We start from the raw sequence: 23379 nt of genomic DNA on the forward strand, positions 1-23379 counted from the left end.
GGTAATAGAGCAACAGAATGTGTAAGGGGGTAAAGCAGCATAAAATAGGATGCACACTCCAGTGTGATAGTCTGCAGTGCAGTGGAGTATTAATACCCCTAATAAAGTGTATATGATCTCTTATATTTATGGCATTCCCTACACATAAAATGTGTTTACAATAATAGCTGTAATAAAATAATATAATAAAATAATAATAAATAATATCAATCTGACTGCTGACTAAAGCCAAATATGATCAACCTCATGCAGGAAGCATGTATAATGACAATGATGAAAAGCATTTGTTACTTGAAAGAATGTGTTTTAGAGATCTGAACAACTAAATTGAAATCGAGTAACTATCGATATCTCTTGAATCTCCATGCCCTTGAATCTTTATTAGTCATTTGATTTGGACTGACGGGTACCCTGAACGACTTCTTCTAAGCCCCGCCCACTCGTGAACAATTTGCCAAAACTCAGAAGCAAAACACTGAAGCAGAAGCAAATGAGAGATTCCACAAGCAAAAGTCATTAACAGCAAAATCTACCAAAATCCACATTAAATTTAAATTTTTGGTTGTGGATTTGATTTTTTGGCTTAAAATTTTGCCACAAAACTCACTCCATAAATGACTATCATCATTAGCAGCATCAGTGTCATTCATTATGTTGCATTATCACAGGAACCCTAAAACATTGCCTTGAGGGCACAGCCCTAGTGACAGTTCAGTGCCTTATTTTTCTGACTTTACAGTCTGTGCAGCTTCTAAATTCTGAGCCTGTATTGCATGCACACCTTTGTAAACATCAAACTGAAAGGTACATTCTTTGTTAGCAGCTGCTTTGGACTTTAACCTTGTGTGCACCAGGCCAGGTCTGTTTCTCTGTTCTATTTCTATTGTCTGATTTTATGTTCTATTCATTATTACTATCATTACTAATACAGGGAGTGACAGCCCTAAAGGCCTGCCAAACTGAACACTCAACCACAGTAAACACACAGCCTGGACGAGCTTGTTCTTCCTTATACGACATGAGCAGGATCCATGCTATTATAAAACAAAACAATTCTAACAATGGCTGCAAAACATTGCGAATATCTGACTGAGAGGAAAAGAGCCTCAGACACACTTTGACCTAGCTGCACACACTCCTTCATCCCCTGTTCCTGTGTTTTCCTCACAAACTCCTGAGTCAACGAGAACAGGAGTCACGACTGGAGACAAACAGCAGAGGAGTGAAGGTTACTGTCGGTCATTCCCCGTACAGCTGAGAGAACAGAGGTGTGGGGCATGACACAGGTGGCTTCAGCACTGCTGATGTGCTGGGCTATAAATTATATCTCTGAACTGACTCACTCAGCCCTATCAGCAAGCCAAACTGTCACATGCTTCTCATTTTGTGCAGCAGTGCACTAGGAGAGCGGGGCATGCGAGCGGGTGGGCGGTGAGGGGGACAGCTGTTGCATCGTCCCAGGAAAACACAAACACAAGCACACACTGATGTGGTAAAGTGCATCTTCCGTCATCAGCTGTGCTGAATAAGTGCTGAACGTGGCAAATAATCTAATGAACACATTGTTCCACTTACTTTAATAAAGAGGTTTCGAAATGTAACTGTTTTAGAAAGTTCAGTTCATTAGAATTTCTAACACTTCTTCTTTCAAAAGAAAATTCAGCATAACGAAAACAGATCTAAAAATTCACAAACCCTAAAACTGTATTAAAAAAGACGTCAACAATTAACTGCATTCAAAAGCCTATGGGCTGCCGAAGAGGTAGGGCCTGTCCTATGAACAATTCTTCTTAGTAGTCTATTGGTAACACAAATATATAACATCATCAGAAAAAAATGTCCCTCCACTTGTTACTACAGCACAAAACTTGTAAGGATACATGTAGGAGCATTTTAAATCAAACTTTAATCAAATTAAAACATTTTAAATCAAACTTTGTTCAAAGGCCTGATTCCCACAATTTCCTTGCTTCACTGTAAACTAACTCTCCTTTACTGTGAAACAACTCTATGGCTTCTATGGCATAGCAGCCAAGAAATGCAGCCTAAAATTTGGCTATCCCCTACATATAGAATGCAGCTATTATATTTATGCCCCCAAAAATATATATATGACCAACCCACTAGCAAAAGCCATACTTAAAACTGGTAAAACTGTAAAATGAAACTGTGACATAAGGAAAATATAACATTGCTGATACTGTGTGAAATTGACAGCCAGGGGGAGAAAATCAAAGGGGTGTAAAAAAAGCATCTGTGCTGGGCTAAAAGCTAATACTATCTGGTGGTGAATTTTACCATTTCTTCTCTGCAACATCTACTCCCTTAAAAACAAACTGGATTACCTTACTTGACTACAAAATGTGATTTTTTAAACTGTAAGTCTCAAAAAGTCAAACCAACAAACCTTAAGTAAAGAAAGTGGGGACAAAGGTAAACGCTAACGTTTTCAATCTTTTCCACTTGCTTACAAATGCAAGCGCTACTGAAATCGCTAAAAGTCAAAAACCTTATCTATAAATATGTATTGATCCTCATAATGCATATTTGCACTCTTCCAGCTGGACGGAGAACATTGCACTTGAATATCATTGGACTGTTAGGATATATTGTTTGTAAGTCTAACATTGCAGTTATCATGCATATGTATTTTTATTTACATTTTTACTGATACATTGTTACTGATAAAACTATACTATCATTTGCTTTGCTTTTGTACGTAACTAAGAGTAGGCTAATAAAATGCCATATACACACACATGCCTACTGTTAACTGTTAAATAACTATTTTTAACATAATTCGAGACCCCAAGGGGTATCTAATACAGTTTTTGTGCTATGCAATATACTGTTGTCAACTTATATACTGAAGATTACAGTATGTCATACAGTATCAGTAAAGTGTGCAATGATGTATATGCTAGCTGCATTATCCTTTGAACTCCAGCCGCAAACAAAAAAAAGAAGCAAACTTCAGACATGTCCAGACATGTTCTGGCTGATTAGCTACATTTGGTGAAAGGGGAAAAGTGCGTAAATCAGATTTTTTGATGAAAGTAATCCTTCAACAGAAAGTTCAAGCTCACAGGGTTGTTTTGAATTCTTCCAAAAGGCCTCTAATTCAGAGTTCTGGTAAATATCTGTAATGAGCCAGGCCGCACAAAGACGCAGTAAAAAGGTTACTGGAGTTCATGGGTAAGTCCCGTCTTGACCCAGAGGGAAGGGCTTGATTTCTGTGGCTAACGATTTCGGTAGCACTCCAGGATGGAGGGACATAGGAGTTTTTGTTCGAGCATTCAGATCACAGGCTTCCAACTAAACTGCACAAGTCAAACATCTGAGGTACTTTAATATGCACTGTAAATGCTGACCATTCACAGCCTCGTTTCAGAGACTGCTAGCCTCACTCTCTCCTTTGCTCTCTCTCTCACTCACATCTTGTCTTATTGCTTGTTCAGCTGTGCCTGGTCGCAGGTCTCTCCAGCTGAGAGTTGAAACAACCCCCCCCTCATTTGTCCCCTTAAGATCCACAGCGTGAGTTACAGCCACATCCAAGCACAATGCGACACTTTTACTGCTGCCCCCAGCGGCCCAGCATTTGCTGTCGTCATTAGAGTGACTCTCACTTTCTAGTGAGTGTCCTTTATATATAATATATAACTAATAATCTATAACTATATCTGTATTTGATTAATTAAAATCAATATAAAAATGAAAAAGGACAAATAGAGCAAGAACTGGCGCATTATACAGGTTTACAGAAGGGTGGCCGTCTATGCAAGATCAAAGGGAAGCACACAAACATGAAAAAAAGAGTTCACTGGACGCTTCTTTGGAAAAATCTTGGCAAGGCCACAAGCAAAGGCAGGAAAGGCCTCCAGTGAAGTTTTAGCCCATACATCTAACACTGCCTAGGTGCAGGCCTGGGACCAAAACTGTTTATTGTTTTCAGCCAGGCTGAGGGAACTGATCTTTTGTCAGGTCATGACTGTTCACTGGATCCCACAGTGGGTGTGGCTGGCACACACACATTCATACACAGATAGATTCCTTATAATTTAGGTCATTAATCTCTCTACTGTCTCTGAGTCATCTGTGTAAATGTGATTTTAGTCTCACAGGCACAGTCTCAAGTATTATACATGCAAATAAGTGTAGACTTTATTAATAAATACATTTATGGGATTTAGCAGACGCTTTTATCTACAGCAACTTATAGATGCACTAAATTGTCTCCTCACAAAAATATCCATAGTTAGTGTACATAGTGTATATGTCAAAACATACCTCTTAGCATAAAAAGATTTAAAAAGTCAGTGTGACTAATATTTAGGTTACATTTTCCAAACAAAATTGAGCCTACCTCCACGGCCAAAGATCCCAGGTTTTCCAGAAGGTTGTCTGCAGCTTTAGCAACTTTACGGGCCTCTCTGGTTTCTGGCCTGGAATCAGACTGCAAAAAAACCCCAAAAAGTTTAAAACAAGACATTTGCAAACAGTAAGACTCATATATTGTTCTACATTTTGCTCTAATGTTACAATTTCTTAAATTCACACAATTATCTGACTCTGCAGTGTTCTTGGGTGTACTTTATTTAATTATTATTATTATTATTATTATTATTATTATTATTTTTATCCTCCAATAATCCATCTTCCTTTTTTTCTTTATTTGGTGGATCCAGAACTAGTGCTAACATTGACAACAACTAGTAAATGAGTAATTCTACACAAAGCAATGTGTCACAAACTTAATTTGTCTTATAAGATAAACATAGCGCATTTATCTCTGATTAATTCACACCTATTCTTATTTCTTATTCTATTCCGTTCTTACCATTCCAATTATAATCTGTCCTATTCTGACATTCTAAATAAATCTATTTTGACTTCTATTCTATTCTATTCTATTCTGATATATTCTGTTACATTCTGGTATATTCTTCTATTGTGACCTATTCTTTTTTACATATTATGGACTGCTCTATTCTGCTCTATTTTATTTTGTTATATTTTATTCTATTCTATTTCAAACAATTAATATTAATATTAAATTATATTCCTTATTATGTTCTTCCATGAAAGTATGTTTTTCCTGTTTTTTCAAATGCGAAATATGTCTTTCGATTATTTAATTATTTTATTTGCATACAGTATCTAAATTATGTGGCTGTAAAATCAGAAAGATTAATATCTCTATGACCTAATTCATTCCTTTAATGTGAATAAACAGTTTAATAAAACCATAAAAATTGAATCATACAACCTTAATTATTCTGTTGTAAAATGTGAAACAGAGGGCAGTGAACCCACTGTCTACATGTCCTCTACAACTGATTCCCACTTCATATTAAGTTACTCTCCTAATAGAGAATCATCACCCCAGGATCCCTGAGCTGACTCACTGTCGGATTTTGCTGATGAGCGTAGCGTATAACCCAACGTGATGTTCGTGGCTTTTTCATGATCGCCACATGACAAAGACAAAGGCAGCTAAAACTGCCGTGACGCGCCTAACCGTATCTTCGGGCTACATGTAAAGGTAGGAGTGCAGAGAGCACAAGTTAGAACAAGCTCTTCATCCCACTCCCTTTCTCTCCCTCTCTCTCTCTCTCTCTCTCTCTCTCTGTGTCTCGTTCTCTTCATTCCCCTCCCTCTGTCTTTTTAACTCTTTTTGCTTCTCCGCAAAGAGCACATCAATGAGTCAGTCACCTGGTGTATGTCTCAGAGAAGAAAAACAACAGTGGTCAGTGAGGTGTGAGGGGTCAGTATAAAGTTCCCTGATAAGACAAGATGATGACCTCTTCACCTCCCTATATTTATTAACCCAGAGGGGACAGCTGGGGGGGGTCACTGTTTAACGGCGTATGTTATTACCATTACACGTCTAGAGACACAAATGGAAAAGAATCCAACTAATGTAAAAGAGTTTGAGCTCTCCAAACAGCTGTATAAACAATGCCTCTCGTCTACGTAGTTGTTATAGGGAGTGGAGATATACAATGAATTGTTATCAGCCTTCAAAAATACATTTTCTCTTAATGTGAAAATATAATGATAATTACTGTGTATTTCGAAAATGTCTTAAATACTGTAATACAATATTTTTACCTTATTGCCCAGTCCTAATTGTAATTGTAAATAGGTCCATCAGATACAGGGGACTTCCAAAAGTCTTAAATAAATAATCCACAAGAAAAGCAATATGGATTCACACCAGAGGCATCCCATCATCATCACAAAAGTGCAGCATAAATGGAGCATAATCATCCAATCACTAAACCAGATACTAGGGCTATTTTTACTTTATCGCATGATAAACACGTTGAAAGAGCTGCAAAAGAGCATGTGACATAACTAGGCTGAAGGTAGCGTGAGGCAAAGGAGTGAGGTAAAGTGAGGTAGAGGTTTACAGTGAATCTTAAACACTGACAAAAGTCAAGCCAAGTGGTGAAAGAACCTTAGAGGAGCTTAATCTATTGCATTTCACATTGATATCATGATATCCAACAGTATTATCATACATTGCATTGCATATTGGTTGTGCATTGGTTGTGAGTCTCATCAAAATCTCTTACGTGCTTTTAAGCTATTTTTTACTTATCTTCTTTTTTATTCATACATTCTGTAACTCGTTTGAAGCTTGATGACACAAAGAGTAGATCTATTTATTCCAGCAAAATTATAATCAATGTTTACTGCTTTATAGATTACATGGGATCATTAGCCTACAGTGTAGGAGCTGCTCTGCAGCTGCAAAATCAGCACAAATGATACGTGCATAGGTGCGTGCATGATTTGGAAAAGAATTTGTAGCAAAAACAATTTAATGCAGTAAAAGAGCAGAGGAACAACATTTTGATCTGCACATCTTGCACAGCTGGTGTGAACTAAAGCACTGAATCACAAAAATGAAAATGATCTAAGTCTGTTTGATCGATAAATAAACAACAATGCATGAATGCTTTAAGATGTCATCATTATAAACTGGTAAATGTTTAGTTGATTAACTGATTTGTCAACCCCATACTTGTCAACTCTGATTATGGTATACATAAGAGTCCTATTGAATCATGTCTGTAAAATAACATCTGACGTGCATTACATATGATCAGCACTGATGTTAGGATGAACAGTGTCTTACCCTTGACTTAGAAATCTTTTTGGCATCCTGAAAACAGAATATACTGCAATGTTTGTTGATGTATTTTAAAGCCAAATTGGGAATGTAAACTGTAATTTAAATATGGGTACCTTATGAGGGATTTATTTTACTTTGATTTTTACTCTCTTACCCTTAAAGGCTTGAAGAAGTCCAGGTTGGCCATGAAGTGTCTTTCAGCCTGGTTTAGCCAGGTCTTCGAGGAGCTGCAGATGCTTTCCTGAGTCAGCTTTGCCACCTTCTTGTTTGTGATGTTTACAAAGTCCTCCAAGAGTGTTGTGTTGCACATATCTCTCAAATGTACTCCAAAGCCTTTGGTTAATACCTGATAAGAGTGGGAAAAACAGACAAGAGTGAAACAGGTGCTTGGCTATCTATATAACAACAATGTTGTTAATAATGCTTGGTATACTGTACTATACTGTACTATACTGTACTATAATAAGCAATAATAAGGTATATACTATATGTATGCTGCCAATATCCATGTGCCCTATTGGCCTTGTTTGAAGACACACTGTAAATGATATCTGACTACCACTGAAAGTTATTTTGAAATTAGCCATTCTAATTGTTCAGTTATTCTTTTTATACCAATAATAGACACTTTACATACTTTTTACATAAAAAACTTAAACGTTTCTATTTGGAATGTAGATTTAAGTGTTTTTAAATTACTGCCTATCTACCTTAATAATAAAGTGATCTATAAAAAACATATCCATGTCCTAAATACTGTATGGTCTATGGAAACTATAACATACCTACTACTTGAGTACACTGACACTATCTGAGTGGACACACGCTGATAATAAACTGTATCAAGATGTCACTGAGTTAAAGCTGCTGTTTCATTCTCACCTTTTCCAAGTTCACATCTGCCTTCAGAATGTCCTGAACATAATTTTCGGAGAAGGAGGCGTTCTGTATGAGGAATGTGGACAGGGTCTCGTTGTCATTGAGGAAATCTTTAAGCTTGAAACCTGAGGAGCATAAATACAGCTTTATTATGTGTCTTGACAATCGGTTTATAATAGCAGAGAGTTATAAATTTCCTGCCATTTGAACAAATATTATTTTCCAGTTGATCTACCCATCCATTTTGAGATTAATTTAAGAAAATTAGACCCCAGTTTTCCACAATTTTCCCTTTCAAGTGCATTCCTCCCACGTCCCCGAGCCTTTGTTTTCGTACATGTGCTCACATGCTGAATGCTCAGGTACTCATTGAGGTGTAGGTCCATTGTGGGCGCTCCTGCTCTCTGGATTAGGTTTCATTTATCTTTGGAAGTTCAAGCGCATGCCTGAGCAGGCAGGACCCTGCGGTATGCCACAGACATGGGCTGAGACACAAGATCACACCATCAGCCTATTTGGCCTATAACAGTCTTAAGTTTTTCCTCTATGTTTGAAATACTTTCATTTACATATAGTCTGCTATTACGACATTTTCCGGGGGCTATTCCGGTGAAACTTACTGTTTAATCACGCCAGAGGGGCCGGTGAACATAGCAATAGCGATATAACATTGATGAGCTTTACTTACAATGTCTAATTGTAGGTTATAAATTAATAACTACTCTTGAATTAAATCAACATTGATTAAAACATCTTAAGCTGACATGCCAAAAGTTATGGGACAGTAAGATATCAATTTATCACAAAGAGTTACCTCAGGGAACAGCTTGGGAATGCCCAAACCAGTATACGTAAGAAGTTTAATCTTGTGAGTGAGGTTAAACACTGGCCAGCATTTCTAAAGCTGTGTGAACAATTAGCAGTGCTTGATCCACAGTTTTACATATCGTCGCTGTCCAATGAAAAACATGTATCTCCAAAACAGCAACTTTACAGGAGAGAGAAAAAAACCTTCTAAACTTACAATGGAAGTCAATGTAAAAAGAGTTTATTTCAGTTTGTTTTAACATATTTCTATTGGTCCATTCTTCAATAAATTTTGGCATAGCATAAGGGACAGTTTGTCTGTTCAAATTATGCAGTAAATTATAAATTGACAAAAATGGAGATACTTGTTTTTCACTGGATAGCAATGATATGTAACATTATGTACAATAAAAGATACCCCCCACACACATATCCAACAGGTCAGTGCAGCTTTCTATAGCTTTCATGGGACATGTCAAAAGTAATTGGACACAGAAATACTGTAAAAGTTCCTGTCCCATGACATTTGGCATGTTACTGTATAAGCAGCTTATTATAACAGTTAATGGAATATGAATGTAGTTTTATTTCAGTAAAGCTGACACTAATCTATTGTGCTAAGATATATGCTGTTTATTGTATTTACTGTGAACTAAATGTTACTATAATACTATACTATAAAAAAAACCTAAAAGTTCTGTATGATAATGTCTAATGAATGATATGTGTTACAATATACTCTAAAGATCACATGTGATGTGAATTGAATAATGCTTACTTTCCTTATCGGAAGAATCGTATTTGGGTTTCAGGATGTTCTCAGTTACATGTGTTTGAATAAACTGTGTGAAGTCCTGTGTGTTGGAGCCTTCAGGAATCACAATGTACTTGTGTGTATGTATTTCTGTAAAGTGTGCCCATTCACACCTGCCCCTCTAAAGACCTGCTAAAAACTCCACTCACAGCACTCAGAGTAGCCTGACTGTCTGTCTTTACTGTCCCGTTCCCCTGTCTGCCTCCTATGGGGAACAAAGGCTGAAAGCTTATTCACCCTCAGCTCTGAGGCAGGGGGGCATGGGCTCCAGCAGACGACAGATTCCTGAATAGTTAAAGCCTGTCCCCACTGAATTCACGACCCGGAAAGAACAAGAAAACGTAAAAGGCTGGTGAAGAGTCAAATGGAAACTGCAGAGTCGAGGGAAAAGGCGATGAGTCACTGTCATATCAAAACTTCATAAAGCGATTCTTTTTTTAATCATTTAAAAACAAAAGCTATCCACCTGTGATAGTTTCTTTAGAGATGGATAAACACTGATAAAAAAACTTAGGCTGTCTTGTTTATCATGTTAAACCTTCTATTATCTTTGTTGTCGATTCAAACACATTTAATGGTTAATGATTGACACTGTTTTTGTGCTTTATATTTAATTTAATTTAAACTTTCCTACTTTAGTGAGGACAACCAAGTAAACATTAAAATTAGCATGATTATATACAGCTCTGGAAAAAAATAAGAGACCACTTCTGTTTCTGAATCAGTTTCTCTGATTTTACTATTTATAGGTATATGTTTGAGTAAAATGAACATTGTTGTTTTATTCTATAAACTACGGACAACATTTCTTCCAAATTTCAAATACAAATATTGTTACTTAGAGAATTTATTTGCATAAAAAAGCACTAGAGTGTTCTTTGATTGGTCAGTTTGACCCTGGATTGTTTTAGCTGTACAAAACATAATAAACATCCATATTTTACACACACTTGTGTTGGATAATATTGAGGTAACTATGATATTTTATATTTTACTACGACAATTTCATAACCTTAAAAAAACTTCAGGCCCAAAACTACCAACAATAAATTTGTAGCAATATGAAATCCACCTATAGTTATTTTCTATACTAACATGTTTAATTATAACCATGTTTTAAATTGCAAGGACATAATGACCGCAATGATAATGGGTGAACTTAAGTTATTCTAAGGAAAAATGGAGGGTTAGTGTACGTTAAAATTAGAGATACGCTCTGTTCTATAGAAGTGAAACATGAACTCACATTCGAGAAAAGGAGAGAATAGTGCAAAAGAATTTCTGAGCCTCTGGCAGGGATACATGATTAATACCTACAACAACAAAGCGGGCTGTAACTAAGCGGACCTAGCACTTTAGGTGGGGCAGTACTGCAGGATTAAGACAGATGGATAACTGCTCAACAGTAAAGTAGACTACACACTGACATGCCGAATCATGGAACAGGAACTAGTATCCTGTCCCATAACTTTTGCCATGTCCAGTGAAAGCTAAAGAAAGCTGCACTGACCTGCAGGTGACCTGTATGTGTGGCCTCCTGCTTTGATTCTAGGTATTGGTTGACTGTTTGCATGGAAAACTACCCAGATGCCCTCAGATTATTAGCACCGACTATACTGTCCAGTGTGGGTGGTAATGCCTTTTATTATGTATTCCCAGTACACACCTGACACTGTGCTTCAAGGAATGGTAAATGCCTAATGCATAATGGCTCAAAAGCCTCAAAACTTACACTGGTGTGCATGTTGCCAAGCTGTCCGTTGAGGTAACACTTTAAGATCAATTGACATACTGTCTGTGTATACTGTAAAAAAGATTAATGTGTATTTACTGTAAATTACTGGCTTCTTAGTTAAGATCTTACATTATCAAGGCATAATTAAAACACTGCAATTTTTAATACTGAAAATGTACTACAACCAATCAGCATTTTTTCTCAGAAAAGGCCTTAAAGTGTATAAATATTGCAACAACCCCAAGGAATAAACAGCACCATGAAGGAAGCTGAAACCATACAATGCTCTTTCCTGGCTCCTTCCCTCTTACAGTACCAACTACTGTCCAGACCACAGATCATGAATTATGCAACATATCAATAGATTTTTAAAGCTAAAAAAAGGTTAGTTCTAACAATAGATAATCTTCTAGGAAATGTAACAAATGTGTAGAAATTAATGAACAATATAACAGTAACTGATGAATGTTCATAAATAGAATAAATCAAATCCTGGTGTAAAAACCTTACAAGGCACACATTGTTTGTAAAATAGAAAAGATTCCACAATCCTCACAGCTGTGATTCTGGAGGGAATGGGTTTAAACGGAACTGGCTAAGTGGCTAAAGCCAATAATGACAAACTCGATGACCCATGCTGCTTTCAAGTGGTCCGCTATCTGTTTATTAGTATGAGAAAATAATATAGACCAAAAAGAATGTAATCGCAGCATGAGGAAATGTGCAGAAACTCCACAATACCTGGAAAGCCAGTTCAAAGCTTATCCATGTTGTTATGCAAGTGGGGCTGGGATTTGATCAGGGGGCCTGTTAGACCCCTTCCTTATATAATATGTGATTCCACATTGCCTCTGCTTAGCCTGCTTTTCTAATTTTTCCAAATTCATCATCTATGCAGTTCTATATGCGTCAACACGTGAAGCTTTTTAAAAACTAAAAAACGTGACTTCATGGAAAGCCATGAAGTAAGACAAGATAACTCTGATAACCTGATGAGATCATATGGGTTGCATCCTGAGGAGGGCTTTTTCAGAGTCTTTATCAGTAAGTCTGTGTTAAATGCTGCAACTCTGAGGGTCAGGTATGCAAAGATAAGCACAATTGGTGGACTGCGATCCCAGGACAACTTTAAAAGATTAGAACTAGAGATCTTCAAAGACTTCAGTGGTCTTGGATGGCTAGACATGGTCTACGCTATCCCGATTTACAGTAACAACGTACATTAGCCAACACCTTTCCTGCCATTCACCATGAATCCAAAGGCATCAACGTCCTCTGAGACGTAATCACAACAATCCTCGAGAACCCGTGCTATAAAAATAGCACGCTGAGTAGCTGTATACGATTACTGATGCTCTGCCTCCACGAGACACTGTAACACAATTATAGACCACTCGCTTGTGTGTGTGAGGAGCGCTAAGTGTTACTGGAAAGAGACGTCTGAAGAGCGGATAGCGGGGAAGAAGAGAGGGGAAGGCAGGTGTCGTGTGAGGACTGAAATGAAAGGGGTGTGTGCACATGCACATATGTGTATCTTCCGCTTGTCCTCACCCACACAAACGCCGTCACTGACTTGCCACAACTCGCCCCAAAGCTCTGAACACCGTGAGCCTTTCGCCCACATCCTTTCCCAGTGGAAAATTTCACTACGCACAAAAGGAAGGCCCAAACCATAACAGCTACACATTGATTCACATACATTAAACGCAAGACTTTACAATATAGTCTAGTGTTGAAATAGACAAATTTGCCTGAATAAAACAGAGATGATTAATTTTATTAAAAGTTTTGACTTTTTTTCTAAGTGTTTCCAAGCATTTCCAAGAGTTTTCCCAAGCTTTTGAAAGTTACACCCACGGCCTGCTTACCTGACGTGTTGTTCTGCAGAGCTTTCACTGCATGGATTAGCTCCTTAAACCCATCCAGACTCTTGTCATTCTGACTGTACAGTAGGATTTTCTTGGCATCAGAAAAAAGGCGTGATATTCTGAAAAATAAGCAAAAGTCACACGTCAAAATGCCAAGTATATGCCACACAGAGTGCTCTTTTATTGGCCAATCGAACGCAATACAGTTTACAACATTATTATTAATGTTCCGCTGGGTCCTTTCCATAAGCTGACAGACTCATTTACACTTACATAGAATCGTTGAAGTTGCCGACTACGCCAGGGGATTCTCCAGGGGTAGGGTGGCGGAAGCATGGGTTGTTGGCGTTGCAGACAATGCCCTGGATCCATGGCAGGGTGCCTGCTGAGGGCATGGCTTTGTTGGGAAAGTGACCTGAGATGGGCAGAGGGAGAAGGAATGAAAGGGGAGACATAATTAACTGCATTGCCAAAGAAAAGAGAGTTCCCACAATAAGAAAGAAAGAGAAAGAAAGAGAGAGAGAGAGAAAAGAGTGGGTACATCGAGAGAGAAGGAGTATAATTGGGTCATTCAGATGAAGAGGTGAAAGAGTGTAGTCATTTAGACGTTTGGTTACTTCAGTGTCCTCACATAGATATTTAAATCAACTTTAGTATATGAAACATATCATTGTTAACTTATGGAATGGCAAATTGCAAAGTGTACAAAGTGTGAATTCTATACTAGAAAAGTAGATAGTGTATTATGGTTTTAACCCTTTAAATTCCACAGAATCACCAGTGGTTCCTGGCTAATGTTGGTGAGAATAGTGCATTGCTCTTAATGTAGTAACAGATTAGTAATCCTTATGCTGTAAATAAGAAAAAAAAACATGAGCATGAGAAACATTGACCGAAATGGTATTATTGTAAGTACAATACTGCAGAGCCTATTGATAAGCATGCCTGGAATATCCCATGGACAGGGAGCCAGTCAATCGCAAGGATTAAAACAAATCTATTTAATCATGTTTAATAACCCTTATTATAGTTTTATACCTGTCAAGCACAATAAAGTTCTTCCCTTTCTCATATCCTTGTTTGTTAAGCTGGGATTAGCCATGCTACAGCCACCCTGGAGCACAGAGGGTTAAGGGCCTTGCTCAAGAACCCAACAGTGGCAGACTAATAGACATGGCTATTGAACCCACAGGCCAGCTGGCCACCAACATTGATAGATGTTGACATCTGTTTGAATGTAGGTTGAGACTTCAGGTGGCCAACATTTAAAGTCAGGATGAAGTGTAATACAGGGGTGGGTAACTGGAACCAGAGTCCAGCACAATTTGCTGATTTTCATGCTCTTACAGACTACTAAATTTGGCAAATAACAGCTGGGTGAATAAGGTATGCTTAAGCAGCAAAAAAGCACAAAACTGTGCAGAAATCCAGCCCTCCAAGACTAAAATTGCCCATGCCTGGTCTAATGCCAACATCAATTTGACATAAAAATTTGATGACAACTGGCAATGATATTTTATTTGTTTTAAAAGCAAATCTAACATCTTCCAAATGTCACACATTGTGAGGTACAGTGGTGAAAACCCAATGTAACCCAAACTATAATATTGTTGGAGGTAGATAGTTATGATCATATGATGTAAAGTCACCAAATTCACTGTCAGTCCAATGTTGGAGATATTTGTGATGATGTCAACACAGAGTTTTACTTGCAACCAAAATTCAATGTCTGTACAATGTTTAACCCACTTTTTTCAGCTACAATAGAGTCAAACATCTATCTGATCTATCTATTTACACAGTATGGGCTGTGGGAACCCCTATGATCATTATTCTCAAATTCTGACCATGGTGTCACCACTTTCCAATACTATCGAACATAACATTATTGTAATTGGTTGAGTCATTGTGTAACAAACATTTAAATAGTATAGTAAAATCCAAAGTGAAAGCACTAACTCTCATGGAAGTAGGTGGGAGTATCCATTATAAGGGTAAGCTGAAAGTGGAATTTTGGATCATGATATCATTTTATCATGCTTCCATCTACACAGTAGACTTCAAACACGTACACAATGTCCGAAACCACAGCATAAGATGTTGTCATGTCTAAGCTAGCAAACCTGGATGCTCAGATACTATCCACGTGTCCTGTGACTGTCTTGTCTTATCTGGGGGCCAGGACAGGAGCTAGCAAACACCAGATATCAGCACCTTCAAATCTCCTTGCAGAGAGAAAGCAAGCTCTAGAGAGACTTTATCAAGGGAAGAGTGATTGCCTAAGCACAATGCTGGACCTTTGGCCAAAGACAGTCCCCCTCCCTCCTTCACTATCGAAGAAGGACAACAATTATTTGTGTGATCAGTCGAAAAACTAGGTTCGCTATCAGTCAACCTTAAGACTGCCAACTGGCACAGTGCTAAGCACAGCAATAGATAAGATAATCCCTAAAGAGCTGAAGAACAACTGAGTAATCAGGAACGGACTGTATGCTGTCAATCAAAATTGATCTAATTTACCTCCTCAACCACCTATACAGTCAATCTCAACTGTCAGTCTTTAACTTTTAACTACAGCGTGAACTGTTTCCGACATTTTTTATGAATAGTTTAGCTTGTTTTTTGTTTTTACGGTTCTGAAGTTGATTAGTTCTACATAACTGGTCACTGAGCAAAGGGGAAGCTGTCTAACCAATCGTTCCTCAGAGCCGTTGCTGCAACATGCTCGGACTCACGTGGTGCATGAATCACAGCAAAACTATTCTGCTCCCATCACCCAGACCTGGACCTTAAGGAGAACTGAAATACAATGTATGTCGCGCTTCCTTCTTAAATTAACCTCTCTCACACTGGCATGTCTGATAGACAAGTGCAATCATCATTCTCAGGGGAACCATACAATTTTGTCAGTGCTATTTATGCAATTATGTTTTTTTTTTTTTTTTTTTGGTTATAAAGTGTCCATATAAACAACTCAGGGGACAAACTGTTAAAGCTTGGTAATTTTTTTTCCTGGGGACATGCAATAATTTACGTGATTACACTAATAAATACAAAGGTGCTTTAGGTGGTCCCTTGAGGGAAGCAATCACAGATATGTGCTTTTTTAATGTAACCAAAATTGGATCTTCCATTGCATTGTTTAAAGCATTTTTTGAGTTAAATTTTTTTTCACAAGTTTACGTTCAAAAACACTGCTTTAAATTTAGAATAACCCTATTCATATTCATAGTTCTTATAACAATGAATTACAGACAGAAGCAGCGAACTTAAAGGAATTTACATGTTTGTAGTGAAAAAACTAAATCTAATAGAAAATTTCATGTTGTCTTTGTTACTGAGTAACTAATAACGTGTGTTATGTATTACACTAGGCTAAGATACAGTATATTGCATATTTCTGTCAAATCAGGCAACAAATGACATTAGACATTAAAATGATCATTTTCTGGGAAACTACAATAATACAGATTAAGTACTGTATAAATGGCTGAGAAATTAACAGTTCTATGGAAAAACAATTACACACACTACAGCAAGACTTTTGCACTAGACTGTATTGCAGTGGCCTACAAATTGCTACACATTGTCAATAGGCAGCAAGTGACAGCTATTTAGTGGGGTATGCTTTAAATGTATTATATTGCATATTTTATCATTACCTCAATTTACAGTGAGTCTAAAAGATGATATAATTACTGTATAAGTCACAGAGTCTGTGCCTATTTCACAAGTACATTATGCTTGTCCCACAGATAAGATGGAGAGAGTGTCTGAGCTGCCCTGAAAATCGCTCACATACAGAACTTTGACAAGCAGATTAGAGGAGCAATGAGGCCTCATAAAAACACTCTGCAATAAAACGATCTTCAGCGATATTACAACCGTAGGTAACACCTAATAAATCCACTTATCAACTCTGATTTTGGAGAGTTGATTAACTGTTTGTGCCCTACTTTTTAGATTTCTCACTTAAATCAATCTGAGGCCAATATCTAATTTAAGCTTATATTAATTGATATATTATGTCAGTCAAACATTAGTCTACAATTTGCTAGCTCTGCAATGTCTCTGTTGCAGATTACCATCTAATATTTCTCACTCAGCTTTCACCTTCACACCTAATCACACCTAAGACATGTCAGAGCAGTTGGCACTTTGCCCAATGGGTACTATATTGTATGCATGCCAATAGGTACAGGCTGCCCTTGATAACATCAGTCCTATCTAAAGTATCTGCATCGCTGACCGAGACAAAGTAGCATCTATGAAAAACAGTCCTTGTTATCACTGATAATACCTGACATACTTGATAAAGGTCCACTAAACATGCAGCGCTAGTAAAAATCAGCAAAGTCTTGTCCTTCTGAGAATTTTATCTTTGACTTTAAAGCAGTTTGTCATTTTTAACTGAACCATGCAAAACAGTTGCATAGAATTAATCAGTAATTACACAGAGCATGTTTAGGTGTTCACAGAGGAGTCTTTGCCCACAACATATGGGAGCCATTTTGTTTTCCGTTATCACATCTGGAATTGGGTGAAGAAACAGAAAATGGATGCCCACTCTGGATAAACCATGCAGGACACAAGTCAAAAGTCTGAAAGAGTATGCCAACAATACTCTTCTACAAATGTGTGTACTTACATTCATGCTGCTCATATGGGGGGTAGTTCAATCTCACTGCGATCAAGATGAAGAAGATGAAGAGAGGCCACACTATCTCAATCAGCAGCTGGAGCTAAGCAATGCGAAAACATGTCAGGAGAGAAAAGACAGGGAAAAAAATCACTCAGCATTTTCATTTAAGTGCAGACAAAGCCCCCCCACCCCCATTTCTCTTTAAAGATGAGTGCTTGTCCCTCGCTAATAGAAATTACAGGAAGACAGAGACTTCAGTCTGCACACCTCTTCACTCTCTCTCTCATTGACAGAGCATCAGCCGCACTCTAAAGCTGATCCTCCGCCATGTTCTCATTGGCTGGCTTTTATTTATACCGCTCATTACATTACATTACATTACATTACATTTGGCAGACGCTTTTGTCCAAAGCGACTTACAATATTGAAGTGCAAATAATAGAAGAGGTTAAGTACAAAAATAATAGAAGTTAAAAATAAAGCATCTATAGATAGGGCCTTAAGGAGGTCAGAGGGAAATAATGGGATAGAGGAGTAGAGAAGAGGAAGAAGGAAATGAGGTTAGAATTAGTTAGTTAGTTAGTTAGAGGTGTTAGGAGAGTAAGTGCTCTTTGAAGAGCTCTGTCTTCAGGAGTTTCTTAAAGATAGCGAGAGATTCTCCTGATCTGGTAGTGGAAGGTAGTTTGTTCCACCATTGGGGAACTCTGTATGAGAACACTCATTACTAATACATGACAAACCCATCAGTCATTCATCAATAATCCATTCCCTGATATAGCAAGCATGTATGCAGATTGAGGGCTGAGGAGCGCTGTCCAGAAAAGGTCAGATCATGTTCAGAACTGGTCACTCACTAATCACTTGATAGTCTGGCCTTTTGGGCGTGAACTTGGGTTGTGGTAAATCAGCAGCGGCGTACATTAGAGATACTGCATGTAACCGTTTAGCTGCGTTTAGCTGCATGAAAGAATGGAAATTATGGCTTTACTTCAAATGGTAATAGTCAGGGCTTGAACTGGGGGAGGGGTGGAAAGGGCTAAAATCACCCCCTTTAAAAAATTTTGAACCTATTTTTTACCCATTTTTGATTAAAGTCTTTATGTTAAATACAAAAGTCAAAGTATTGTAGAATTGAAAAGAGATAAACATATATTTCTGTATGAATCAATGGCATTTGAATTATAGTATTAGATCAGGCACATCTGATAAATGAAGGTCTAAGGTACAAATGCAACTACAGTGCCAAACTAGCAATTGGTTGTATCTACTATGCTCTTACAAAGAGTTTATTACACCACAACAGTTGTTTAAAAAAAGCGTTGTTAAAATTAGATAGAGATATACATACATTTCTCTATGAACTGGTGACATTCTAATTAAAGGAAAAGACCATTGAATTGCATTGGTTGTACACAAGGCAAGGAGTAAGAGTCAATTAAAGTTGAAGTTATAAACCCTAACTGTAACTGATCTACCAAACCCTGGGTGGTTTTCAAAAATTTGGAAAAAATTAAAGGCTGCTCTAAATTAAAGATTTAAAGCTGCTATAGTTAACAAGAACGGACACTAAAACATCAGGATCTGATGCTTCTTGAACTAAAGTAACCCTGAAGATTACTGGAGGACAGAGCATTGTCATGGACATCTGCCCTTACATCCAGCAGCTTTTATTCCTGGAGCCCTGCTGTTGAGTTGCCCTCAATAGCTGAACTCCCGATAACTAATGCCTGATAAGTCCTGAGTCAGCAACATTCTGCTCTATAAACTTATAAACAGTGATAAACTTTTGCCGCCCCAGACAAGCTGGCCAAACAACCTCCCAGAGCGATGTTAATTATAATGGACAATGGCACTGGAGGTCATGATAAAAATGTAATAATAAAAAATAAGCAAAAAATGTTTTTTATTCCCATAAATAAATAATAGACATTTGGACATGAGATTAACAAAATAAATGTAAATTTGTAAATGTAAATCTGACTGTCCAGTTCAGGTCAGTTTGCTCAGTTCTTGTAACTTTAATCTACACTGAGCTTAAGAAACTTTACTTGCATGCATAGTAATTCAGTTTTCTAAGTGAACGATTAAAAAAGGAGAAAAAAAAAACCACTGCTGGTTTGGTAAATGTTTCTTACCGTTTGTCTTCTTCTGTAGGTGAAATTCTTCCACAGCAGCAGCCTCAGCTGAGTGGAGATGGACATCTTCACTCAGGTCCTCCTCACGCTGCGCTCTCCAGCTGACAGTGAGACACAGAGAGAGCACAGGCTGAGTAAAAGAAGGATTCCAAGTGCAACCAACAGAGCAGCTCAAAGGTCCAGGACAAAGTGCACCAGCCTATCTGCATCCGTTCTGCTCACGTTTCCCCCGTCCTCCTGTCTTCTCCTGTCCTGTTGTGTCCTGACTCATCTCACTCAGGAACACCCACCCCTCTCTTCTTTTATAATAGTAATAATAATGGACTTCACTGTAGTCTGGTAAATCGTTCTGTAAGGAATTTCACAGCTCCAGGTAGCTGCTCCAGGAACGGCAGCTTTTGATCAAAGCTCTTCAATGGCAGTCTGAGAGTCAATCTGTCGCCATTGTTCTATGCTAATGAAACTATTCATATGGGCCGAGGGCTTGTGTGTGGTCTTACGGTCAAGCCATCACTGTTCAAAGTTAATGTGGCCAAATGACTTTACACTGATTCAATCACATGCCGAAAAACTAGGAAAAATGGGAAAATTAAGGAAATAGAAGAAGAGAATTGATTTGGAGATCAAAGAAAGTGTGAGGACTATGCCAGAAATAGTTAGGGATGAATGAGTGAAAATGTAAAATTAAAGAATACAATGTTGGCAGCTCCATTTTGTTCTTTCTGTCTTGATATAGTTATTATACAGCTCTGATTTTCTATGATTTTTCTATTTATAGGTATATGTTGGAGTAAAATGAATAAATAAATGTTTTATACTATAAACTACTGAAAACATTTCTCACAAATTCCAAATAAAAAATATTGTCATTTAAAGCATTTATTTGCAGAAAATGAGAAATGTCTGAAATAAAAAAAGATGCAGAACTTTCAGATCTCAAATAATGCAAAGAAAACAAGTTCATATTCATAAAGTTTTAAGAGTTTAGAAATCAATATTTGGTGAGATAACCCTGTTTTTAATCACAGTTTTTATGCACCTTGGCATGTTCTCCTCCACCAGTCTTACACACTGCTTTTGGATAACTTTATGACGCTCCTGGTGCAAAAAATCAAGCAGATCAGTTTGGTTTGATGGCTTGTAATCATCCATATGTAATGCAGAGGTTTTCAATTTTGGTCTTTTTTTCAGAGCTGTATGTCTCCATATCTATAAGTCTGATCACCACAGTAGAGCATGATACCACATACTGTAATCAGTGGCATTCCCTTGAATTCATACTAGTGACAACATGCCCTTAAATCTTACTGTTCTTCCCACATTTATGTAATATTTGCCCACAGATACTTTATATTCAAACAGCAACAAACAGCACAAACACAAGTCATTAAACACATTAAAATGTATCCCTGTAAAAACTTAAAACAACTTAAAAACTTAAACCCATGCCTCAGCAAACACATCAGACACAGAGTGAGCTTTATACTAGAGTCTATAAATAAGCAAAAACTAATTTGTTTAACTAGTTTAAAACAATATAAACAGTTTAATTCTCTACGAATTTAACTGTGCGTTGACTAAAAGTGTTAAGAGGGTTAAGTGTGTGTTTTGATTTGTTCCTTGTTGTTCTGAGGTAAACAACACAAGCTTCTTTTCCACAGCTTTCTCTAATAATGAATGGCAGATGTTGATTTACCAGTGGAGATTATTTAGCTATTTTCTTCCAAAATGGTGGGTTGTCTGTCTGAGAGAAATGCAGGCAGCTGGCAGCATTAAAACCCACCTTTTCCCGAAACTACACAAGAGACACAAAGAAAACCTACTCGTCTTACAGTGTATTCACACACTTCACCACATTCAGCTGTTTATATATATATATATATATATATATATATATATATATATATATATATATATATATATATATATATATATATATATATACTACCTACTGCAGTTTCTTGGGTTTATTTTCTCTATAAGCGCTCTAATTTCTTCCAGTAAACCTTCACAAAATACTTTTTTTCTGTCGCTTCAGGTAGTTTTTCACGCTTGTGAGCCGTTTGCTACACCTTACGAGTAAATAAAAGAAACTGGAAAAATAAGGCTGAAGACAGTATGGTATTTCATTAGCCTACCTTCTCACAAGGACACACCTGAAGATCTGCTCCTCCTGCTCATTTGCTGTATTCCGCTGTGTTAAACCCGGTACAGGCTCGGTTTAGGATCAGACTCCGTCAGCTTCTCTGATTGAAAAAGAGCATCTGCTCGCTTCCCGAAGGCTTTATATGAGAGCCAGCCGAGCATCCGCTGGAGGAGCCGGGGTTACTGCCGGCCACCAGGAGGAGGTGCGTGCTGCAGCTTTTACTGGGCAAACACATGCAGCGCCAAAACACCGCCTTCATCAGCTCCCAGGGTCCTGAACCAGACCAACATCTGCTGAAGGAATAACCCCAGTGTCCACTTAATAAAAACCTGCAAACTCCACGCAGCACGTGTCTGATCAATCTCTGAACATCTACTTACATTCCCTAGTGATAAAAAGAAAAAAAAAAAGAAATGTATTGCTCAAAAGTTAATTTATATCTATATACAAAGTTATGAGTTTCTTTAATTTTACCTAATTGAAAACCTCTGGAATATAATCAAGAGGAAGATGGATGATCACAAGCCATCAAACCAAGCTGAACTGCTTGAATTTTTGCACCAGGAGTGGCATTAAGTTATCCAAAAGCAGTGTGTAAGACTGGTGGAGGATGTAAAGATGCATGAAAACTGTGACTAAAAAAACAAGTTTATTCCACCAAATATTGATTTCTGAACTCTTAAAACTTTATGAATATTATGAATATGAATATTTCTTTGCATTATTTGAGGTCTGAAAGCATCTTTTTGTTATTTCACCTATTTCTCATTTTCTCCAAATAAATGCTCTAAATGACAATATTTTTATTTGGAATTTGGCAGAAATGTTGTCTGCAGTTTATAGAATAAAACAACAATACTCAAACATATACCTATAAAGAGCAAAATCAGAGAAACTGATTCAGAAACTGAAATGGTCTCTTCATTTTTTCCAGAGCTGTATGTGTCTTTAAATCTGTTGTGTTTGCCTATTTCTTTCTTTCTTTCTTTCTTTCTTTCTTTCTTTTTTCAATCTATTTATCTATCCATCCCTCCATTCATCTATATATGTACAAAAAGACAAAGATAATAGTATCTGGCATGAACACATAACACATGTCTGAATTGTGGTCAAACAAATCTCTATTACACATAATTTTTGACATAAATGAATAACATAAACAACATAGTTATTCCAAAAGTTATTTTATGGTACTGTATGGTATTTGGTATG

The 23379-nt window shown here is 37.4% G+C and overlaps 1 protein-coding gene across 4 annotated transcripts in view; it reads right to left on the reverse strand.

Moving 5' to 3' along the window:
• Positions 1-22300, reverse strand: part of abca1b (ATP-binding cassette, sub-family A (ABC1), member 1B) — a 47207-nt gene extending 24907 nt beyond the window's left edge. For 2 of the 4 annotated variants that reach the window (XM_022672102.2, XM_022672099.2), the window contains exons 1-9: positions 22160-22300; positions 20022-20122; positions 17893-17986; positions 13518-13659; positions 13245-13363; positions 8024-8145; positions 7296-7487; positions 7145-7171; positions 4364-4453 (exon numbers count right to left, since the gene is read on the reverse strand). In XM_022672102.2, the coding sequence (XP_022527823.2) occupies positions 4364-4453; positions 7145-7171; positions 7296-7487; positions 8024-8145; positions 13245-13363; positions 13518-13659; positions 17893-17986; positions 20022-20087 (852 nt within the window). In that variant the 5' untranslated portion in view covers positions 20088-20122; positions 22160-22300. The remainder of the gene's footprint in view (positions 1-4363; positions 4454-7144; positions 7172-7295; positions 7488-8023; positions 8146-13244; positions 13364-13517; positions 13660-17892; positions 17987-20021; positions 20123-22159) is intronic. The other 2 variants (XM_022672103.2, XM_022672101.2) reach the window with 1 other exon arrangement.
• Between the last annotated feature and the right edge of the window lie 1079 nt (positions 22301-23379).

This window comes from Astyanax mexicanus, chromosome 2 (assembly GCF_023375975.1).
Source record: "Astyanax mexicanus isolate ESR-SI-001 chromosome 2, AstMex3_surface, whole genome shotgun sequence".
Taxonomy (NCBI): domain Eukaryota; kingdom Metazoa; phylum Chordata; class Actinopteri; order Characiformes; family Acestrorhamphidae; genus Astyanax; species Astyanax mexicanus.